Source organism: Perissodus microlepis, chromosome 18 (genome assembly GCF_051167445.1).
Source record: "Perissodus microlepis isolate ML-2025 ecotype Zambia chromosome 18, ASM5116744v1, whole genome shotgun sequence".
Lineage (NCBI taxonomy): Eukaryota > Metazoa > Chordata > Actinopteri > Cichliformes > Cichlidae > Perissodus > Perissodus microlepis.
In genome coordinates this window covers 29,493,193-29,515,249 of record NC_140478.1, presented here as the reverse complement: position 1 = coordinate 29,515,249, position 22,057 = coordinate 29,493,193, and the positions used below count along the sequence as shown (strand labels likewise).

At 39.5% G+C, this 22,057-nt stretch overlaps 2 protein-coding genes and 1 pseudogene across 3 annotated transcripts; 2 read left to right on the top strand and 1 right to left on the bottom strand.

Annotated features, from left to right (window-relative positions):
• Positions 1–280: 280 nt before the first annotated feature.
• On the top strand, positions 281–2,688 carry LOC146368121 (tripartite motif-containing protein 16-like). The gene has a single exon (XM_084913145.1). It carries the CDS (start codon positions 541–543, stop codon positions 2,233–2,235), a length of 1,695 nt encoding a protein of 564 aa, XP_084769271.1. The 5' UTR covers positions 281–540; the 3' UTR covers positions 2,236–2,688.
• Positions 2,689–3,082: 394 nt separating this feature from the next.
• On the bottom strand, positions 3,083–5,181 carry LOC146368120 (uncharacterized; annotated as a pseudogene).
• A 10,475-nt stretch (positions 5,182–15,656) lies between these two features.
• On the top strand, positions 15,657–21,280 carry LOC146368119 (uncharacterized). 2 transcript variants are annotated; one of them, XM_084913154.1, is made up of 7 exons: positions 15,657–15,817; positions 16,385–16,749; positions 17,604–17,711; positions 17,940–18,106; positions 18,211–18,409; positions 18,509–18,599; positions 20,796–21,280. In XM_084913154.1, the coding sequence occupies exons 2-7, from the start codon at positions 16,531–16,533 to the stop codon at positions 20,996–20,998; spliced, it is 987 nt and encodes a 328-aa protein (XP_084769280.1). In that variant the 5' UTR covers positions 15,657–15,817; positions 16,385–16,530; the 3' UTR covers positions 20,999–21,280. The 2 variants fall into 2 exon arrangements, with proteins under 2 accessions (XP_084769280.1, XP_084769279.1); XM_084913153.1 differs by lacking the exon at positions 15,657–15,817 and having other exon boundaries at positions 16,103–16,749.
• Positions 21,281–22,057: the final 777 nt, after the last annotated feature.

Here is a 22,057-nt window from a genome sequence, read left to right as displayed (position 1 = left end):
AATAGTTTTACATATATTTTACTATTTAAAAAAATAATCAAGAAATCAAGCTTGCTGCCTGTCTTGTACAGTAATTTCATTTGAACATAGGTTTAATTTAGTGGAGTCAGTTGTTCCCATGCATCATTCTGTAAGTGTGAGAATGAACTAAGATTAGAAAATGTCAAAATATAAAGTTTGATTTATTTTTATTCATCACAGCATCCTAAACTTTGCTGAACTTTCTAAAATATAAAATGAACTCACTGGATGTTGACTGTCACATTTCAAAGCACCAAGTAAAGATAAACTATTAAACATTAACTGGGTCAGACTTGTTACTGCATGATGTAATCACACATACCACACCCTGCATCATGTGATTGGCTCTTGGTCGCTCTGTAAGAATATATCTCCCTTCACAGATGTGTCTGTATCAGGATGGGTCTGAAGGTGAACAAGAGCAGAGATCTGTTTCCCTTCAGAGCACAGAGGTTGTTTCTGTTCAGAGGAAGTGAAACTGTCTGACAGTCACTGAGAGACGGTGAAACGGCACAGCACATGAATCAAATGGACCAAACAAAATTCTGCTGTTCAGTCTGTTTGGATCTCCTGAAGGATCCGGTGGCTATTCCCTGTGGACACAGCTACTGCATGAACTGTATTAAAAGCTTCTGGGATGAAGAGGAAAAGAAGAAAATCTACAGCTGCCCTCAGTGCCGGAGGACTTTCACAGCGAGGCCTGTCCTGGAGAAAAACACCATGTTAGCAGATTTAGTGGAGGAGCTGAAGAAGACTGGACTCCAAGCTGCTCCTACTGATCACTGCTATGCTGGACCTGAAGATGTGGCCTGTGATGTCTGCACTGGAAGAAAAATGAAAGCCTTCAGGTCCTGTTTATTCTGTTTGACATCTTACTGTGAGAAACACCTTCAGACTCATTATGATTCACCTACATTCAAGAAACACAAGCTGGTGGAGCCCTCCAAGAAGCTCCAGGAGAACATCTGCTCTCGTCATGATGAGGTGATGAAGATGTTCTGCCGTACTGATCAGCAGAGTATCTGTTATCTCTGCCCTGTGGATGAACATAAAGGCCACGACACAGTCTCAGCTGCAGCAGAAAGGACTGAGAGGCAGAGAGAGCTGGAGGTGAGTCGACAAAACATCCAGCAGAGAATCCCGGACAGAGAGAAAGATGTGAAGCTGCTTCAACAGGAGGTGGAGGCCATCAATCAGTCTGCTGATCAAACAGTGGAGCACAGTGAGAAGATCTTCACTGAGCTGATCCATCTCATCCAGAAAAGAAGCTCTGATGTGAAGCAGCAGATCAGATCCCAGCAGGAAACTGAAGTCAGTCGAGTCAAAGAGCTTCAGGAGAAGCTGGAGCAGGAGATCACTGAGCTGAAGAGGAAAGATGCTGAGCTGAAGCAGCTCTCACACACAGAGGATCACATCCAGTTTCTACACAACTACCCCTCACTGTCAGCACTCAGTGAGTCTACAGACTCATCCAGCATCAATATCCGTCCTCTGAGCTACTTTGAGGATGTGACAGCAGCTGTGTCAGAGGTCAGAGATAAACTACAGGACATTCTGAGAGAGGAATGGACAAACATCTCACTGACAGTCACTGAAGTGGATGTTTTACTGTCAGATTCACCAGAGCCAAAGACCAGAGCTGGATTCTTAAAATATTCACGTGAAATCACACTGGATCCAAACATAGCACATGAACAGCTGTTATTATCAGAGGGGAACAGAAAAGTAACAGTAATGAAACAAGAACAGTCTTATTCTGATCATCCAGACAGATTCACTGGATTGTGGCAGGTCCTGAGTAGAGAGCGTCTGACTGGACGTTGTTACTGGGAGGTGGAGTGGAGAGGGAGAGGAGGTTATGTAGCAGTCGCATACAAGAGTATCAGCAGAAAAGGGAGTGGGTATGAGTGTAGATTTGGACATAATGACAAATCTTGGTCATTAGATTGTAACAAAAACAGTTATACATTTTGGTACAACAACATCCAAACTCCTGTCTCAGGTCCTCGTTCCTCCAGAGTAGGAGTGTACCTGGATCACAGAGCAGGTATTTTGTCCTTCTACAGCGTCTCTGAAACCATGACTCTCCTCCACAGAGTCCAGACCACATTCACTCAGCCGCTCTATGCTGGACTGAGGCTTTACAATAATGTATTTATAATCTCTTCTGGGATGTGGGTTGAAAACTCTGCTGAGTTGACGAAACTGAAGTAGACTGAAGTCTTTCATATTGTGGGTTTAAATCTGTATTTTAGTTTCATTTTATTTTCTCTCCATCATTTCTGCACAGAGATCAGCTGTCAGTCAAACATTATGGGTGGTACCTCCACATCTTCTAGTTGTTCTCTTGATGTTTCTGAGTTTTTAAAGGAGATCTTTCCTGTGACTGTTTATGGAGGCTATCACTGCTCATCATCATTTTGATTTACTAAAATATTTCTCCACATGAAAATGTAAACTTCTCTATCCTCTAAATGTTTCTGGAATATTTGTATTGAAAAATGTCGACATTTCTCTTTATGAGTATGGCAGACCATGTGTGTGTGTTTGTGTTTGTTTTTGTCAAAATCATCAAACAAATGAGGAAAAACTGTGATTTTAATGAATGAATTCATATATTGTGTTGATGTTTTATTGTGTGAATAAACTGGAAGGTTTGACTATAAATCAAACTTTGAACAAAGTCTTTTCTTCTGTCTTCATTCCAGGATCTCACTCAAATCTGATGCAGAAAATATGAAACTAATCTGAGAGAATAACTGAAGCAGTTTTCCTCCTGAAGCATCACAAAGTTCAGAGTTCATGTTTAGAGCAGAAGATTCAGCAGTCGCTCTGTGACCTTTCAACTTTCTTCACTAAAACAGCTTCATTGCAGAGAAACAAGTCACATTTTCTTGATGTTCTTAAGTCCTTTCAGATGTTTTTAATGGTCCTTGAATGCAGCATCAGTGTCGCAGGTTTAAAAGGTCACTTTCTGTTGTGTTCAAAGATTTCCTTCAGATATGGTCTTTAATCAGTAACGCCAGTGATACAGCAGTGTCATTAGCTGTGTTATTGGCACCAGGCTGTGTTTATGTATGTATTTAATTCTGTCTGAGGATGTCTTCAGCATGAAATGATCATTTGCTCAGCTGCTGTGTCTCAAACGACTCCTACAGTCTTTGCTTATGTGACCAACTTTTAAACAACCAAAACAAATTCCCCTTTCCTTGATAAAAGTCAGCTTATCTCGATGCATTTTAGCTTTAAACTGCTTACAATTCTCTAGTAAATGACTGCTGTGTGAACAAAACAAACAACTATGCAGAACAGTGGAATTTGTTCTGCTTCCAGTTGATTGAGTTTCGACTCCTGGAACCGTACTGACATTAGTGGCAAAACTACTTCCCTTTTTTCTTTGCTTGGTGGAACTTGAAACTTTAAAGCTGCTTCCAGATTGTGAGTCTTGGATGTTGCCAAACACTGGATCTTATGCTACTTTCACCTGTTTTATTATGAAGGCAACCAGATCAGTGAACACTGCTCTGTGACCATTTTGTTCCTGCAGTTCATAGGCAACAACTCTCCATTTTTCCCTCAATTTGTATGGAAGTTTCATAACAATCATTCTCATATTTGAGGGCAAATCCAACTCCTTCATATAAACAACTTGCTGTGTTAGATTCGAACATCCTTGAAGAAAAAGAGAGAATGACTGTAGACCTTTCACATCCTCACTTTTAATAGGTGCCCAACTCACAATCCTCTCCATCTATGCAGAGGCAATTTTATTTCCGTTCCCAAAATGTTCTTCAAGAAGATATTTGGCTGTGGAATAGCCCTGCTCAGGAGGTAAATGCTGACAACTATGCACCAAGTCTTTAGGCTGCCCCCTAGTGAACTGCTCTAAAAAATGCAAACAGTCGCTCCAGTTATCAGTTTTAGCTTCCACTCCATTTTCAAAGGCATTCATAAATGATCTGTACTGTAAAGGGTCTCCATCAAACATAGGGATGTTTCTAGCTGGAAGGACAGAAGATAAGTTTTGTTTTACAAGCAAAGTAGTGATGTCATTTTGTTTTTGCATAATATTGACAATCTCCTTCGTGCAATTCTCAGTCAAAGTAGGAGACTGAGGCTGTGTTTGCTGCGTCACTTGAGCTGAATCATCAACTTTTACCATCACCTCATCCACCTGATGTTGGTTTTGACTTTGTCTAGGTATGATTACTTGTGATTCAGATGCAGAATTTGTACCAGAGTAATCTCTTTCTGCCGGAACAAATGTATCAGCACAAGGATTTAAATTAGGCGCTTCTTGTACGTGCCCTCTTTCAAAATAAGAGTTCATTCCATCAGAACGCTCAGAGCTACAAACTGAGTTTATTTTTAAGACACGAAGCTTTGCCTTAGTTGCTGCCAACTCTGTTTCCAAGGATAATTTCTCCTTTTCTTTTCTCAGTTTTTCCTCTTGCGCTTCAATAGAATGTTTTTCTTTAATGCAGCGAGTCGCTCCATGAGCGCTGCCTTGTCAGCCGCAGCTTTAATGCGTGCGGAAGATGTTGATGAAATTCGACTTTGCTGTGACAATGTTTTCGAAGGTGGCTTTACACTTGAGATATTAGAGACACTGTCTTCAGGATTTATTTCATCCAAACTTTCAACAGCTTGATCATTAAGAGCAGTATTGCTTTGTTCAGTATACGGCTCGCCTGCTTGCTGCAACCAAACCTTTACTTTGTCCATAAAAACAGAGAATGCTGTCACCTTAGACTGAAAATGTGCGCTTTGCCTTTTCACTTCATCTTCTGGCAGTGGCAAACTTAAAAAGGATTCTTGCAAAGCGTTTGCATCTTGATAGCATTTAATAAACTTCCCAAATTCAGAAGACACTTCCTTAACCTTCTCATGTGAGGTCATTAAAGCAGAAGTTTTCCCCATGTACTTAGATGCTTGCTTACACATTGAACTCCGCTTTTCTTGGCATGTCTTTATATACAAATCCAAACCTTTTGGCGTAAATTTGATGCTTCTTTTCTCTGCTTGCATCTGAGTGTCATCCTCTTGTTTACTCTCTTGTTTACTCTTAATATCCGACATTTTTATTGTCCTCTTGGATTATTTCAAACATTATAAAGATGCACAGCACACTGAGAATCCATAGCATAAAGCGCAAACATGATTGCAGTGAACAAAGATTTCCACAGAGGGCGTTGGCATGTTTCAATTAGTGATCCTATTATGCACAAATTTAGTACATCAAAACTCAGTTCATCAGTCTTTGTAGTGAAATAATGTCTTTAAACTCCAATAGCTTCACCGTTTTCCTTTACGGCTTAAACAATATTATCACTCACCAGCTTTGATGAACGAGTGACATGTTGATCCAGGCTTCAACATCAAATCCGTCTGGAGTACTTACAGACGATCCAGTAACTTTTATTCGAGTTCGACGGTGATCCTTGAAATCCATATATCCAACATATCCATTAATGAAGAATTATTCCTTTGTCCACGGGCAGGTTTTTTACTTTTTGTAGTGGCAATTCCTTTTGTTTGACAAACCAAACATCCCACAGTTAAAGGTCCACAAGCCACTGCTGCACTGAGATAATATTTCGTACGCAGGCAAAAGAAGTCCACTGTCCAAACTTTAAAGTTGCGTTTTTATGGTTTATTTTATCCAGTTTGGCAAGCAATAACAAGATCCATTTTTAGTTACTTCCTGCTGCTTCTCCTGCTCTAGTAAAAAACCATAGGCCCACCCCAGTGCATGCTGGTCCTATACCAGTGTCTTTATTTATAGAAACAAAATGGCCCTACAGCTTTTACTGACTAATTTAACAAGGTAACATCAAACAAACAAAACATTGAAAGAAATATTAACCTACAAATAAACTTGTAAATAAACCCCAAAATATAAGTAAACTAACAACAAACTTTAACTAATTTCAAAATAATAAAAAATAAGAACAAATAGCTCCATCAGAAGTTATTGCTGCAGACTGAAGGTTCTGTAAACTACTCAGTCATAGAATGATTACGATATTGAACTAAAACAAATGCCTGAATCCTAAATTATGGATATCCTATTGTGGTGATCTGAAATGTAACACTAAATGTGATTAAAACACTAAAACTCTGGACTCCGGGGCTGAACGACCGCGGGGATCACCAGCCCGAGGAAAACACAAAATACACATGACTCCGTGAGAAAGACAATTCATTCTTGAATGAAGACGTTGATCAGACACATTTAAAATGTAGCCAATTGTGTTTATTATTAAATTATTAAGGAAATAGAAAAGCGGGGGAATAGAAAAGGGGGGGGGGGGGGGGGGGTAAAGAAGAGGGTAAAGGAAAGGGATAGAAAGGAGGAAAGAGATAGAGGAGAGAGAACCCCAACTATGCCCTCTGAGCAAGCACTGGGTGCGACAGTGGATAGGAACAACTCCCTTTAAAGGAAGAAACCTATGACAGAACCAGGCTCTAGAGGGGGCAGTCAACTGTCGGGACTGGTTGGGGGGTGAGGGTGAAAGAGAAAGGGGGGGGTGGGGGTGGGGGGGGGGGAGATGGGACAGGTGTTAGGAGTTAAGGTGAAAATTACGATGCAACGGTGGAGGAGGAAGACGGGGTGACATCAGCAGAAGGAAAAGTAGAAAAAGTAGAAAAAGCAGGAGTGCTCTTTCTCCAGAAGAAGCGGAAGCGTTTTTTCTTCTTTTCCATCATCTTTTCCACGAGCACTTTTTTCTCTAGGATGAGGCTTCGTAACTCATCAATTGTTTGTGTATTTTCCTTCTCGAGTTTCCTGCATGTTGTCTCCACTTCTTCTAATTTGGCTTGTTTTTCTTCGAGCCTTTCTTTCAGTTCTTTACATTTGGCCTCCTGCATAAGCTTTGCCTCGTGCATCTCTGTATAACTGTGTTGTAATTTGTTGTGTGCGTCTTGTAGCTGCTGACTTCTCTCGAGTTCTTGAAGTGTACACTGCAGGTCTTTGCTTGTTTTCTCTAGTTGCTGCTTTAACATCTGCACCTCAGTGTTTTTGCACTTCAAGTTGTTGGAAAGTTTCTCCAGTTCTGTGTTTTTTCTCAGCATGTCACTGAGCTTACTCTGCATCTCTGAGCATTGTTTTTGCACTTTTTTCTTTTCCCCCTCCAGCTCAGTTGTTTTGGAGTTCAGTTTGTTATAACGGTCTTGCAGTTGTTGGTTTTTCCTCTCAAAGTTCTGGAGAATTTGTTTATCTTTTTTCTGCTTTATTTCCCGTTGTTCTTTGTCTTGAAGCAGCTCTTGATATTTGTGCAGCGTTTCATCAAGCTTTACCTGCTGCGCTCCGTATTTTTCCTGCATGCCTCTCTGGTTTATGTCCAGTTTTTCTTTCTCTTCAAGGATTTCTTTATTTTTTTGCAGAGCTTCATCAAGCATTACTTGCAAACCTTGGTTGTGTTTCTTGATGTTCTGAAGCTCACAATCCAGATCTTTCTGTTTCGTGTCATGCTGTTCTTTGTCTTGTAGGAAATCCTTATTTCTTTGCACTGTTTTATCAAGCTTTATTTTCAGCGCGGTGTATTTTTCCTCCACGCCTTCAAGCTTGGAGTCCGTTTCTTTCTGTTTAATTTCTAGTTGCTTTTTTTCTTGAAGCAACTCTTTATTTTTGTTCAGTGTTTTTTCAAGCTTTGCCTGAAGTCCTTTGTGCTTTTCCTCCATGCCTTGCAGTTTGCGCTGCTTTATGTGCATTTGTTCTTTTTCTTGGAGGAGTTCTTGATTTTTTTGCAGAGCTTCATCAAGCTTTATTTGCAAGGCTTCCTTGTGTTTCTCGCTGTCCTGAAGCTTGCAATCCATATCTTCCTTTTTCATGGTCTGTTGCGCTTTCTTTTGAAGAAACTCAACCCTTCCTTTCAGCACTTTTTGATTTATCTCAGTGCCTTGGAGTTTTATGACCAGTTGTTTCTTCTCTTGGAGGAGTTCTTGATTTTTTTGCAGAGCTTCATCCAGCTTTACTTGCAGCTCCTGAATCTTTTTTTCCCTCTCTTTCTCGTTTTTCTTCTGTTGGAGGATTTCTTCTGTTGGTTTTTCTTGTACTTTATTAAGCTTTGCTTGGAGCTCAAAGTTCCTCCCCCGCATATCTAGGAGTTCCATTTCTTTCTCCTTTTGAATATCCTCCTTATCAAGAAGCTGTTTGAACAGTCTATCTACTTCAGCGGTCCTTCTCTCACAGTGCTCTCTCAGTTTGATAATCTCCGCTCGTTGTTTAAAAAAACTTTCCCAGATGTAACTGGTGTACTCTGGCTGGGGCGGGTGTCGCGTATTGTGATTGCTCATGAGATTTTGCTCATGCATTTCTTCCGAGCACATCTTCTGCAGTTGAGTATCGTCTTCTCGATTGCAAAGAGGAGCGCTGGGCTTTACGTTTTCTCTTTTTTTCTGTTTTCTTGGAGACATGTTGGAATCTGTTAACAGTGACTCTGAAAAGGATCCAAAAAAAAGGCTTCTCTGGCGAACGTTTAAATGCTGCACACATAAATGCTGCGAATAACGGACTGAAAGTTCTTGCGTCTCACCCCTATTTAAGGGTTTTAGGATCAAAGGATCAAAGGATCACAGTGGTGGTAAGATTCTAAATGTGTGTGACATCACGATTCTGTAAGCCAATGAGGTGGTCACATGACATTTGTGAGAGGGCATTCTTTACTTGGACAAATTATCAATAAGCTTTCAATACCAGTAACCATGGTGACAGTATAATTGTTTATTGTGTTGAACAATAAACAATTATATTGACAATTATATGTGTCCAGTATGTTGGCTGATTTTCTTTTACTTTTTGCATATGAAAATAAAAGCTGGGCTGATTTTAACACCATTACAAGAAGTGTTGTTAATTATTCTTTTTGAATCATAATCAGGTTACCACAAATTGTTTTTTAATTTAGTAGAACTTGAAATGTTTGTCAGTGGGTAAACAATTCATAATGCAAAGTCAGAAACATCAAGTTATTCTTAGTACTGCATACTTGCAATACATAAGTTGTCCTAACAGTCATGTAGGGCATCCGTAGTTCAGGGGGTCGGGAAGCTCATCTTGTAACTGGATGTAATATTAGCAGACAGAGGGTTTGATGTTGCAGAATCTTTGGAGTTGTACCATGCTGAATTGAAGAGCCCAACTTTCACCAAAGGAAAGAACTAACTGGCCCCTAGATTGCCCAATCAAATCTCTTAATGCCACCAGCCCTCCCCTACCTTCACTGTGTGCTCAGCTTGTAGAAAAGAGTTGAGTGTGGAAGAAATGGCAAAAATGTGGAGCTGAAAAGCTAAGAGAGAAAAAGAAATTATATATAAACCAACGTGTCAAATTAATGGACATGTTAGTTATTGGAGTTCTGGCTGCATTTTATATATCTATATTGTGTCCTTTTTATAATAAATAATAAAAAACATTATTTATCCTCACTGTATGAACATTGTTGGAGTCCTTGAAGTCTCGTCATGTTGAAGTTACTCATGTGATGTGATGTTGTTATAATGATCCAGCTGGTGTGCAGCCATCATATTAGAGTTCTCTTTCTTCTTCTGATTTTATACAATTTTTCTGTGATGGTGTCACATTTACAGTGGTCGCAACAATTGCACCTATAGGACCCTGAAAAACTGGTGCACAGACTTCAGAGTCTAATAAGTGTCACCACTGTAACCACTGCATAATGCAAACCATGACACGAGTTTAGTCTTGGTGTGAAACTCATTTTGGTTCATAGACACCAATCTGACCTTAAGTGGAACAGACCCATAAAACTAATGCGTAATAAATCTGTTAATAAATAAATCCAAATTCTCCCATCATCATTCTTTGGTAGGAAGTCATAAATAGGAGTTAAATTCAGACTCGCACAGGCTCACCTCTGCACGACTGGCTTCTCCTGTAACCCTGCATGTTTCTAAGGTTTGTTTTCTTTCTTTTTTTGTTGTTGTTCTTGTGCTTTTTGTCCTCGGGTGAGGTTTGAAGTGTCTGTGTGGTGCAGCTGGTCTGGTCTGTCCAGGCTGCACCACACAGACACTTCCAATCACCACACATCAAAGTACAAAGCGTATGACGTCATCACATTCTGTGTTAGGAAGTCATATTTAGGAGTTAAATTCATTGTTCATCATACTCAAGAAATCTTTCTGTTATCTTGATTAACTTATCCCAACATTGTCAATCAGACTAAGTGATCACATGACGCTAGTTATCAACTCTATAAGGTAACCCAGGGTTTCCCATTTTAGCTACTAGCCTGTTTACATGAAAGGGGTGGCGTTGGGGGCATCTGACCAATCACATACAGAGCAGCAGAACAGCTGACTTTACAAAGAAAGATAAAACTATAAACATGAAAAGGTTAAACACTTGTATTAATAAAGTTCAAATAGGAACTAAAAGTTCTTTTGCTGAGCTCTGTTGATGTTTACCAGTCTGGGAGAAAATACAAGCATAAATACAAAAATGGCCGTGGATATACTGGGAAAAGCATGTCGAATGATGAGCAGTGATACAGGAGACCAAGAGGAATTGCTCAGATAAGATTAAATGCTTTCATGGACGAGGACATGCTAGGGACAAGCGTTGCAGACAAAAGAAAAAAACGAGATTAATGTTTATAGAGGAATTCAAAATGTTGTGAAATTGTTCTGCAGACAAATGGGAAAAGTCAAAGAATGAAGTTGAATTTAAGAATCTAAACTGATTAGACTACTGATGCTCATCAATGGAAAGATCCTCCCACTATCCATGGCACAGCAGTCCAAAGGGATCTTTCAGGTACTTGTTGTAAAGCAGTTTTCCAGAGAACTGATTGGTAGCTAAGTGGTGATTTCATACTTGTTGATCCGTAATCTCAAACACAACCTGCTCTGAAGCAGGTTTGCTCTACAGTTTAAGTCACTATGGTGATATACTCCAGTAAGAAGTGAGCTACCTTCATAGTACCTCTGTACTCATACCTGTGTGTTTCTTTGGCATTGCTTGTAGATATGTTTTAAAATGCAGCTGCAGTGCATTTTAAAACCTTAAGGAAGCTGTTATTGATATGGTGTAGATTAGCCAACAGATTTCTTTTTTTTTTTACCTGATGGACACAATGCAGTGTAGTAGCCCTGCCCCTCGTTATGGTTTGTTCTTCATCATTCACTCACTGTGCGTCGACATGCTGGATGTCTCCACAAACAGTTCTCTGCATGCAGAGGCAGTTTTTCTTCATTTGGAGCTTTGTGGGAGCTGAGTTCTGTTTACAGAGATGTTAATGGTCCTGTATGTGACCTGTCAGATTTTATTTATTAAACAGACCACCTTGCAGTGTAGCTTCCACGTTAGCTGAGGTTTGTTTTATTATTTGTTTTTGCTTGTTTTTTATTATTCTTGCTGATGATTTGTATTATCTAAATGTAAGGTTCATTCATATCAGTTTGCTTATTTAATTTAAATACAGGTTTTTTTTTTTTTTGCCTTTATCTTTGTCTCCATAACTGATAGTCTCTTATATCAGATTCTGCTCATAAGGTTACTTTAACATTTGAGGCCACGTTATGATTGGTTTAGGTGGCAGCACAAGCAGCTTCACTTGCATAAAATATACATATTTTTTAAATAACATCTGAAGTAATTTAATGAGGAATGAGTCATCCAGTTCAGCTCTGGTATTATGATAATATAATATGTGCTTCAGTCTTAAACAAGCACAGAATTTAATGAGCTGCTTCTTCCCGACTCCCTGATTTCTGCACAGCTGGATTATTGTACCAAAGAAACTGTTTCTGTAATATTTCTGTGAAATATAGTAATCCACTAAAACCCAGTGAGTGTTGGTTAGCTAAGATTTGTTTTTGTTCTTGATGGAATCGAAACACTCAGAAACGTCATTAATATTCGCTTGTCCTGCTGCAGACTTTTCTATCCAATCTAACAGTGAGAGCGAGCATGTGGTGCCCCACCCACTGGCTACAGGCCACATATTTCTGCAGATAAAGGCACCACCGTATTTGCCTTTATTCCGATGAAATGTCCTCTAAAGGACGCCCACACAATTGATGAGAAGTCAGAGACCAGATGCCGATATTGTAATTCCATTAGAAAAAAGGCTGCACTTAAGTAGGGAAGATATGTGTAGGGTTTTTAAGGCCATTGCAGTCCCAAATGGAGGCAGATGGGGTATGTGAAGTTCAATATCTGTGGGCTGAGCACCCTGATACCACAACTCAAGATTTCTGTTTCTGCGTTATCAAAGGTAGCCGGTCAGAATATTCTGGATAATCCTTCATAATTGATCAGAATTTGCCAAATAGACTTAACATGGTGTTAAGTCTGTCACATCATTTATGAAAGTCAAAGGTTAAAGTGTGATTTTCATCAAGAAGAACTTGAAAAGAGAAACTACATGACTATGACTTGACATTAGGCACAGACAGGAATGCTCAAGCGGTATTAGCTGTTTGAAGGTACATTAGGAAAATGTTGAACGTAATGCACAACAAGCACCTTATTTCCTCCACAGAAGGCTGATAATTAACCTTTAACCTCCGTCACTGTGATGTGTGAATACTTCTGCTACTTTACGAACTATTGTAATCATAAAACACTTTTAAAATCTGTATACTCCAATGATTTAAAAACAATAATACAGCAAACATTTAAAACAATTCTCATGACCAAGGGCGCTGCTGGCTTCAGGACCATGCAATAATCCATGTGTGGTTTGTATTTGTATTATAATACAGTCTGTAAGAAAGCCTTTTGTTATATTATTGAGAATATTGATCAACTAATTGTGATGGTGATGGTGCTCATCCGTCTTTTATCAGTCACTGCATTTTAACACCGTTTGCTCACCGTACATTCCAGTTTCTGGTCACTGAAACCAGTCAGACCTGAGCTCCTGGGGGCCTCCCTCAGGTGAATGTTGTTTTTTAAACTTCGTGCCGCTTACGAAACTTCCCCAGCAGAACAATTGGTTTCAGGTTTATTCCTGTAAAGAGTTTGTACATGATAGATAGTTGTTGTTTTTTTTAAATATCGGACACATAATCGGGAAAACACAAAAGGGAAACAATTGTCTTCTTTCTTTTTCATTTTCCCAGCACTAGTTTATTACATCACAGCTTAAAACACTGATTCCAGTATTCAACTAGTTATACATCATTTCCATCCCTTCTTCTTACTGTGTTGAGCCATCAGATACTTCATATTTCCATGTTTTACAGACTTGTCTGCCTGTCGTCATTGTGTTTAAATAGTAGTTTTGACTTTTCATGTAAATGTCAGGATAGGCAGCATCTTCTTTAACTAGTTCAAGCTGCCAAAATTAATCCAGAAATAAATTTTAATCCTTATAAAAGGCTGAAAATAATTGTTCTGAATCCAAAACAGTTAGATGTAGTTTGTTAATTTCCCTCGTTTTGTTATTACCCTAGAGTAGCTTTGGTGTATCTTTTCTCTCTCAGTTAATATTTATTATAAACATCCATCATAACAGCATATATGCAATTACTGGTCACTTTGTTAGGTACACCTTGTTTATAGCAGGTATGACCCCTGTTGCTGACAGAACTGCGTCATGAAGTCATGTTCATTAATTGTTGACTTGAATCTGCCGTTCCACCTCATCCCAAAGATGCTCTATTGGAGTACAGTGAACTCATCTTCATGTTCAAGAAACCAGTTTGAGATGATTTGAGCTGGAAGCAGCCATCAAAAAATGGCTACAGTGTGGTTATAAAGTGATAGACATGGTCAGCATTAGCTGGGCTGTGGTGGTTAAACAATGCTAAGCTGGTACTAATTGGCTCAAAGTATGCCTAGAAAATATTCTCCACACTCTCACACCGCTATCAGCAACTTGAAATGTTAATACAAGGCAAGATGTTCATTCTTTTATGTCGTTTACACCAAATTCTGACCCTACCATTTGAATGTCACAGCAGTCATCAGACCAGCAACATCTTTTCAATCTTCCGCTGTGTCCAGCTTTGGCAAGCCTGTTCAAACTGCTGCCTCAGTATTTGTTGCTCTAACTGCGGGAATTGGCACCAGCCTTGGTGTCTTTCAGAGGAACTGCTCCTGTTAGTTGTTTGCACTTCCATTCTGGATTAATTTTTCAGACCTGGAGGTTACTACTTGTAAATACGTTGGAGTCTCATACACATATTTAAATGAAAACTTGTTAGTTAACAGATTTGAAGCAGTGGAAATTGTAACCACTCAAAGACATTTAGAACAGCGACAGGTCCCCAGCTCTAATCTGTTTCTTTGTTTTGTAAGCTGGTGCAGACCCAGGACGTGCTGGAGACATTACATCTCACGGCGGGGCTGAGCACCCTGATACCACACCTTCACTTTGGAAGAGGTGGAGTAGGTGGCTGGGGAGAGGGTGGTGCTGGGATCCCATATGTTTAAATAAAATGTCATTTAAAATTGCTTTGACTGCTGGCCCTTGCAACTCAGACGCTAATATATATGTGGATTTATCTTTTTTTGTTGTTGTTGTTGTTGTTCCTGAGTAATTAAGCTCCGGTCTGACACATTAGACTTCCAAGGGAAGCTGCAGCCGTCAGGGAGTGCCATTGCCATATGGGAGGTGTAATTTGGCTGTAATAATGTTTAAGTAGGGCAGTCTGTGTGAAAACAACATCCACATAAAAACCAGGATCCATTGCAGCGTGGCAAATGTAATTGGTTTTAATGTTGGTGCTAGCTGATTTATGTGGAAAATACTGGGTAAAGTTCAGGTTTGAATGACAGTCAATGTCCCGTATACTTTCTGGGTTTTTTTTTTTTTGACTGGCATTTTGTAAAGTTGAACAAGTAAATGAAAAGTATGTTAAGGATTAATAAAACAGTTGGAATAACTGCAAACGCTGAAATAATGTAATGATGCAACTGCTAGGAAGTTGAGGGTTAAATCGTTTTAGACACCATCTGCGGTGTAACTGTAATAGCTCTCTGGCATGTGAGAAGGAAGCGCCAAATGGTGAACGATATTAGTTTCAGGTGCACAGTACATACGATTGTGCTGAAGATACGTCCCATTACAAAGGGACTGAATGGTTCTTTAACAGATTTATTTTTCAGGTAATTAACAGTCATTTAAACCTGACTAAAGCCCTAAAATAGATGCATTTTGTGAACCAAAAAGACTAATTCATGTAAAACATGAAAGTCACAAGACTGTGAAACCACATCACCAGAGAAAACCTGCTGGGACCAGACTGTACAAATCACGTTTCCATCCTGCCTTTTTTTTCTGTGTATCAGAGCAGCTGACAGTTAAAGCAAAAGCACAACTGGTTTCAGTTCCTTAAAACAAAGACAGTGTAAACAGTGTTTAATGGTATGAGGTCCAAAAGTCATTGAAGCTAGATGATAACGGAAATCTTTTTCTGGGTCATGTGACAGTGATTTTTACAGGGTTTTTTTAGTAGAAAAGTCCAATTTAAGCTCAGTTATAAGTGAAAGAGCAATTTGAAGCCGCTCACTTCAGTACTGTAAAATAATGAGTTGCAGCTGTTGTAATCTCTTCATGCAGGAAATGGTAAGAAATGCAAACATTGATTAATTAACTCAAGAGTAAGTGAAAAAACTGATGGATTTGAGAGAAGTTTCGTTCGTTTACATGAAGAAAAAGATGTAATACAACGTTTTTTTCAGACATTGTGTTTCTGTTGGCTTCATCCGAACAATCACCATGTAGTAGAGAGTTTACTGCTGGATGTGAACAGGCTGGGATGACATCCGACACCTCAGGTGTTGCACTAGACTGTGGTGGTGACGGGAGAACTGAGCCAGAAGGTGAACGTTTTGATTTACTAGTCGATCTGCATTCCAGATCTCAGAAACGTTGAGTAGTGAAGATATCACAGACGCAAGCAGCAGAAATGAGTTTCTCCTGAAGGGTTCAGTCTTTGAGATACGGTGAGGAGTTCGAGTGGCAACCATACAGAGAGCATCAACAACTTTGCATATATATGGTTGGTTTTGTGCATGACTAGTGGTTTGAATTAGATTTTGGGGGGGTTGTGTTGTGCTTGTTTTTTTGTTTGTTTTGTGTTTTGTTTTGTTTTGTTTTTAGCTCTGCTCTCAGAAACCAGAAACATAAACACTCTTAGCACTGCAAAGCCCAAAGATCTCTAAAAGCTTTGTATTATGAACAAATCGTTATAAAATCTAACTCAACAATGTAAATCCACAGCCTGATGGAGCTTATTCTGCTTTACTATGTTGTTCAAAAAAAGAAGCAGACGATTGTCAGAATTTTTATTATGTCTACAAAGACTTAGATGCTTTAGAAAATCGCTGAGGTTTACTCCCTGAGAGGAGATTGCCATTTCTTTACCTTCTTCATCTTCTTTTCTACAGATGCAGTGATGCTTTTAACCTCCACACAGTGACTCCACATCACCAACACCAGCCTCGCTTCCAGCTCCAATGATCTTCCACCTCTGACTCTTTCCTAAAATTGACCAGTAGGTGGGGCCAGCCCTGCCCAGGTGGGGTGGCCAGCGATGGAAGGCCGACGTGGTGGAGGCAGCAGCAGCGGTAGCTACTCACAGATCCCTGTCAGAACAGGCATGGGGTCTGTCAACTCCCCGGCCGTTTCTGTGAGATTGGAGGCGTACGACATCGGAGAGAAGAAATGCATCTCGGATGTGAGGAGGACTTTCTGCCTCTTTGTCACCTTTGACCTCTTGTTCATCACCATGCTCTGGATCATAGAACTCAATGTAAGTCTGTGTTTGTAGTGGCTGTGACAGCAGTTTTGTTTTTTTATTAGATATCTGTAGTAATAAAGTTTTTACAGCAATGTAAAACCACACGAGATTAAGATATATCACCAGACAGTGAGCCTTTTTGACTGAGCCAGCCTACTCGGGAGAAATTTATTGGATGCATCTGCTGTCTTCTATGTATTTTGCTCAAGAAAAAACTAAAACTGAAGATGATTTTATTATTTCCCAGAGATTAAAGGGTTATTTAAAAGTAAAGTTAAACAAAGTCAGGAAAGATAAAACGCTAGTATTGAAGTTTTTAAAAAACTCCAAAGTAGGTGAAGCCGTTAAAAGGCCAGGCTCAGAGCCTTTGGTTTTGCTTTTTTGTGGAAAAACATTTATTGTTCTTTTAGAGCAGGGGTGTCAAACTCAAATACACAGTGGGCCAAAATTCAAAACTGGAACAAAGTCGCGGGCTAACGTTAATATTTATTGAAATATATTTATTCCTCCAGATATAAGAATGAATCTTTTCTTATGGACTCAAACACGTTTTGCTGAAAAACTGAATATGGAACAAGCAAAGCTTAATACTAAACAATATATATATTAGCTGTATAATACCAGTAGGCCAGCTCTGATAGTAATTTGGTATGTATTCGCGGGCCAAATGTAAGTAGGCTGCGGGCCAAATTTGGCCCACGGGCCAGAGTTTGACACCTATGTTCTACAGCGTCTCTGAAACCATGACTCTCCTCCACAGAGTCCAGACCACATTCACTCAGCCGCTCTATGCTGGACTGTTGGTGTACCTGCTGGATAGAGGTGAAAACACAAACCAAACAATGGCTCTTTCATCGGTTTCACAGCATGCACGGGAACTGGAAACTCGCCGAAGGGAGGCAGAGGAGAGAGAGCGGAGGAAGCAGAGGGAGGTGCAGATGGAACTGGAAAGACAGCTGAAAGAGGCTGAGATGGTAAAAAAAAAGTTTTCCACTTGACACCAATTATGTACAGAGTCTTTTCTCCTTGACTTTGATCTTTGAGAACTGCAGCAAAATGTTGACTGTCATTATAAAATTCACACCTAGTCTTTAATGATTTGGAAAAATGGTTATGACAGTCCAGGAAAAGGTGATTCAGGAATAGGTCAGTTTATACCGCTCTGTTGGTGCATCTGTTTATGTAGCTGTGTGTGTGCATAGATAAAAGACAGCATGCAGGCTGAGATGCAGGTGAAGGAAAAGGAGGCTGAACAACAGAAGAAGAGGATCAGGGAGCTGGAGCTGACACAGCAGCAGCTGGAAGTTGCCCTTAATATGGAGATCCAGGCTCGGCTGGAGGAGGAGAGGGCCAGACTGGAGCTTGAGCGGTAACAATGGATTTCTAACTTATTTTATTTGTGATGGAGATCTGATATATCCATGAGAAGTATTAACATTTTCAGTTGCTTCTTCCCTTTTTCCCCTCCTTCAGGTTGCTGCAGGCTGAAGATGAAAAGAGGAAACATTTCCAGCTCCTCCAGGAGCAGCAACGTACAATGCAAAACCTCAGCCCCATACAGGAGCTGTCAGATGGCAGTCCCGATGAGGACACCCCCTCAGCCCTCAACTCTGCCTCTCAGGAGCTCCAGGATCTGCAGGCATCTCGCCAAAGAAGCCACCAGCGTCTGGAGGTGAACAAGTTTGTTTTGACTGGCTTTGTGAGCAGCATCTTATTTAGTGCTCTTCTAAAACAACACTGATGAGGATGCCTGCATGATTTTTGTTTCCAGGAGGTTCAGGAGAGGCTGAGGAATGCCAGTCAACATGTACGGCACTGGAACATCCAGCTGAACCGACTGATGACCCCCATTACTCCTGCAGGTGCCGTATTCACTTTGGCTCTTTGCAGCACAGACTTCTGGAACAGAGTGTTAGTATAGTTAATAACAGTGTAGACCATATAATCTGTCAGATAATTGCATTAAAATGCTACAAAAGGCACCTACCCCCAAACATGTCAAGAGATTCATTCAGTGACTTGAATGAAAGAATCTGACTCACCTCAAGTTAATTAAAATGAAAACTAAATCTTATTATGATTTAAACACGGAAATCTTAAAACGAAAAATAACCGCATGCACAGTTGTTACAGGCTGCAAACATGTTTTATACTGCTTTGAAGTCTGGGACAGCATCATAAGAGGCATAACTGATCTCACCGTAGTCCCATGAAGACTCAAGATGAGTGTTTTCACGACTGCCATCTTGGTGTTTTGAAATCAGGCATGATGAATGAAGGGAAGAACTGTCTGTTAAGGTTCTCAGTCGTTCAGGTCATCGTAGTCTAAGGAGCTTGGAAAGAAAAGCATCTGGACTTCTTTAAGTTTCTTGAAGATGTTTCACCTCTCATTCAAGAAGCTTCTTCAGTTCTCTGAAGAAATTCTGAACTGAAGAAGCTTCTCAGATGAGAGGTGAAACATCTTCAAGAAACTTAAAGAAGTCCAGATGCTTTTCTTTCCAAGCTCCTTAGACTGTAGTTAAACTTCACACACTGGACTTGTCAGTCACACGTCCTTCGCCAGTAGGCATTCCCAGAATGATCTTTCCCCTTCTGACGCTTAGAATGACCAAATATGTGCAAAATGGACAATTCAACATGCCACCATGTCAGTCTTTTATTAAATATGACATGAAACAAATGACTGAGCCATTAAATTTGTCACAAAGGTGTTCACCTAATTCCAGGCAAATGGAATAGACTTCTATGGGACCATAAGTCTTTTTGCACTTTGACATTTGTTTTACTTTTCAGATCTGTAACCTATAACTTTTATACTGTATGTGTTTTGATCATAGGAGTCTACGGGGACTTACTTACTTTTAGCACGTTTAGCAGTTGATGTTGGCTTCTTTTTCAGTACTGGAGCTTCCTGCTCATTGAAGACTTTTCTAAAAGGAAATGCTTAATCCAAAATGGCGTTTTAAGGGCTTGGATTAATGTCAATTTCAGCAAATATTCTTTCTTATGTTAAAAGAACATGGATCTCTGTCAGTGATAACTTCTGACTTTATAACTCAAATTTTAAGAGAGAGCTTCACTGCTAAGCTCTCATCTGTGTGGGTGTCACGGTTCGCTTGAGGACTCACACGCAGGACTCAGAGGCACAGTCAGTATTTATTACAGTTCCACCAGGTGTATATACAAACAGTGCAGGGGATAGTGCTATATACAAAGCGGTGACAGGGAAAAGGCTCCGGGGAAATCCAGGTAGGGAAAAGACACTTGCTCCTCTTCTGACTCTCTCTCCAAACACTCACACAAAAAGGGAATCCGCTCGGGGAATGCAGAGTCGGGTCCAGGGGATCTATGTACAGAAGGAAACACACGTTAGAGGTTTTGCACAGGGAAGCAAAAGAGAACTTGCTCAGAGCCGGGCTGCACTGACGCGAGTCACACACAACGATCCAGCGATGAGTAGAAGCCACTCCCTGGCTTAAATGCTGGCTGCACTGATGAGGCCCAGGTGTTTCCTCTTCAGAGGGGCGTGGGCCGAGGGCGTGAACCCACCATGAGTTCCGCCCTGGCGAGAGAGCGAGAGAGAGAGCAAGAGAGAGAGAGAGAGCAAGAGAGAGAACACTACTAGTCAGCGGCCTGCTGATCCCCTGGCCGTGACAGTGGGGTTCAAATCCCTTATTCAGATTAAGATTTTATGTGACATTACATTGGCAAAAATTAAATTTACTTGAATAATGTGAGTATTGGAGTAAGTACTTGAGTAATTTTTGAATAACTTTAATTTTGTAATGTGCATATTTTATGAATAATGATGTTTCAATACTTTAATCTACTGAATAAGTAAGAATTAGACTTAATAATCTTTTTACTTTAAAAAGGGAAATTGTGTACAATCTTTTATTCTCCAAAATGCACATAATAAAAATGTTTTGGGGAATGTATATGCTTTTTAAAAACCAATTGCTTCTTACCTGATGCATGCTATAACTTTCAGCAAAACTGAACTAAAATTTGTTAACAAGCTTACCAAATAAGAAATGTTTTGTGAATTTTCTTTGCAGAGCGACTGGAAAGCCGGCTGTTATCAAAGCCCACGTGCCCTAAAAAGGAGGGCGCGCTGGCCAGTAATGAGTTCATCACTAAGTTTAAGATAAGAGTTGATCAGAATAGAGGCGATGATGAAAGTCTGGAGCATCAGTTGGAGGCTGCCAACCTGTCTGATGAATCGTTCGAGGCCCAGACAGAAGTCAACGGACAAATATGATCACAGACATTTTAAAAACGCGAGTTGAGAGTTAAGGGGGAAAAATATTGTAATAAGTATATATTTGAATTGCACACTAAGATATAAAGTGATGGCAGCGAGCACAGTGTTGCAGGATTTAATTAAAAACACATCTGACTAAGACCAACTGAAATTTAGAGTTGTGTATAATAAAGTTTATTCATGATTAATAAAACAAATCTGTAATATTTTTCTTTCTCTTTTGTCCATTTGAATCTCGCTACAGCTTAAATAAAAGAAAAGAATGTGTTTTGAATAAATCAAACTCTATTCTCTCTTTTTCTTTCTTTCTTTTTTTCTTGGTGGGTTTTCTTTTGCAATCAAACGCAACATTATACAATTATATAGTATAGTAAGAAATATCCTTTAACTTAATTTAGTATTTGTTTTTTAATTTTTGTTTTTATTGTTTCCCCTTCAGTTTTGTGCTTATAACATGTTCTAATCTGACATATTATGCAGTAAATTATTTTTGCAATAACTTAACAGGCCATTGTGGGAGCCAACATTCACTTATCAAAGACATATTTGTATATTCTGTGGGCTGCTTTATGGTTGTGTCATTTAGAAACATAAGCCACAACAGACTTCCACCGGAGAGTACTTAAAAATGTATTTTTATGTAAAGATATTTTAATTAACTACTATATTAAGAGAGAACCTATTGTTACATGGATTAATTGTACAAACTGTAGAGAAATAAGTTTAAGCGTGCAACTTTTTATTCATTTTTAACTGTATTAATGTTTTTATGTTGATACAGCCGCCTCATATCTGTTTCCTCAGTGTTTTTTAAACCATGTACTCCATCTATGAGTAAGAACATGAATAAATTCCTTTCCAAATTTGTAGTTCTTTTTTCCAACTGTTTTTAGTATATATGTAACATTTCTTTACACACAAATGCAGGTATTCTTTTGCACCAAGACGTTAAAGAAATGCTAAGAAAAAATGAAAATACTACATTGCAACCTGTGTGTGTGTGTATATATATCTGTATCTATATAGATATAGATATATATGTGTATTCGTACCCTT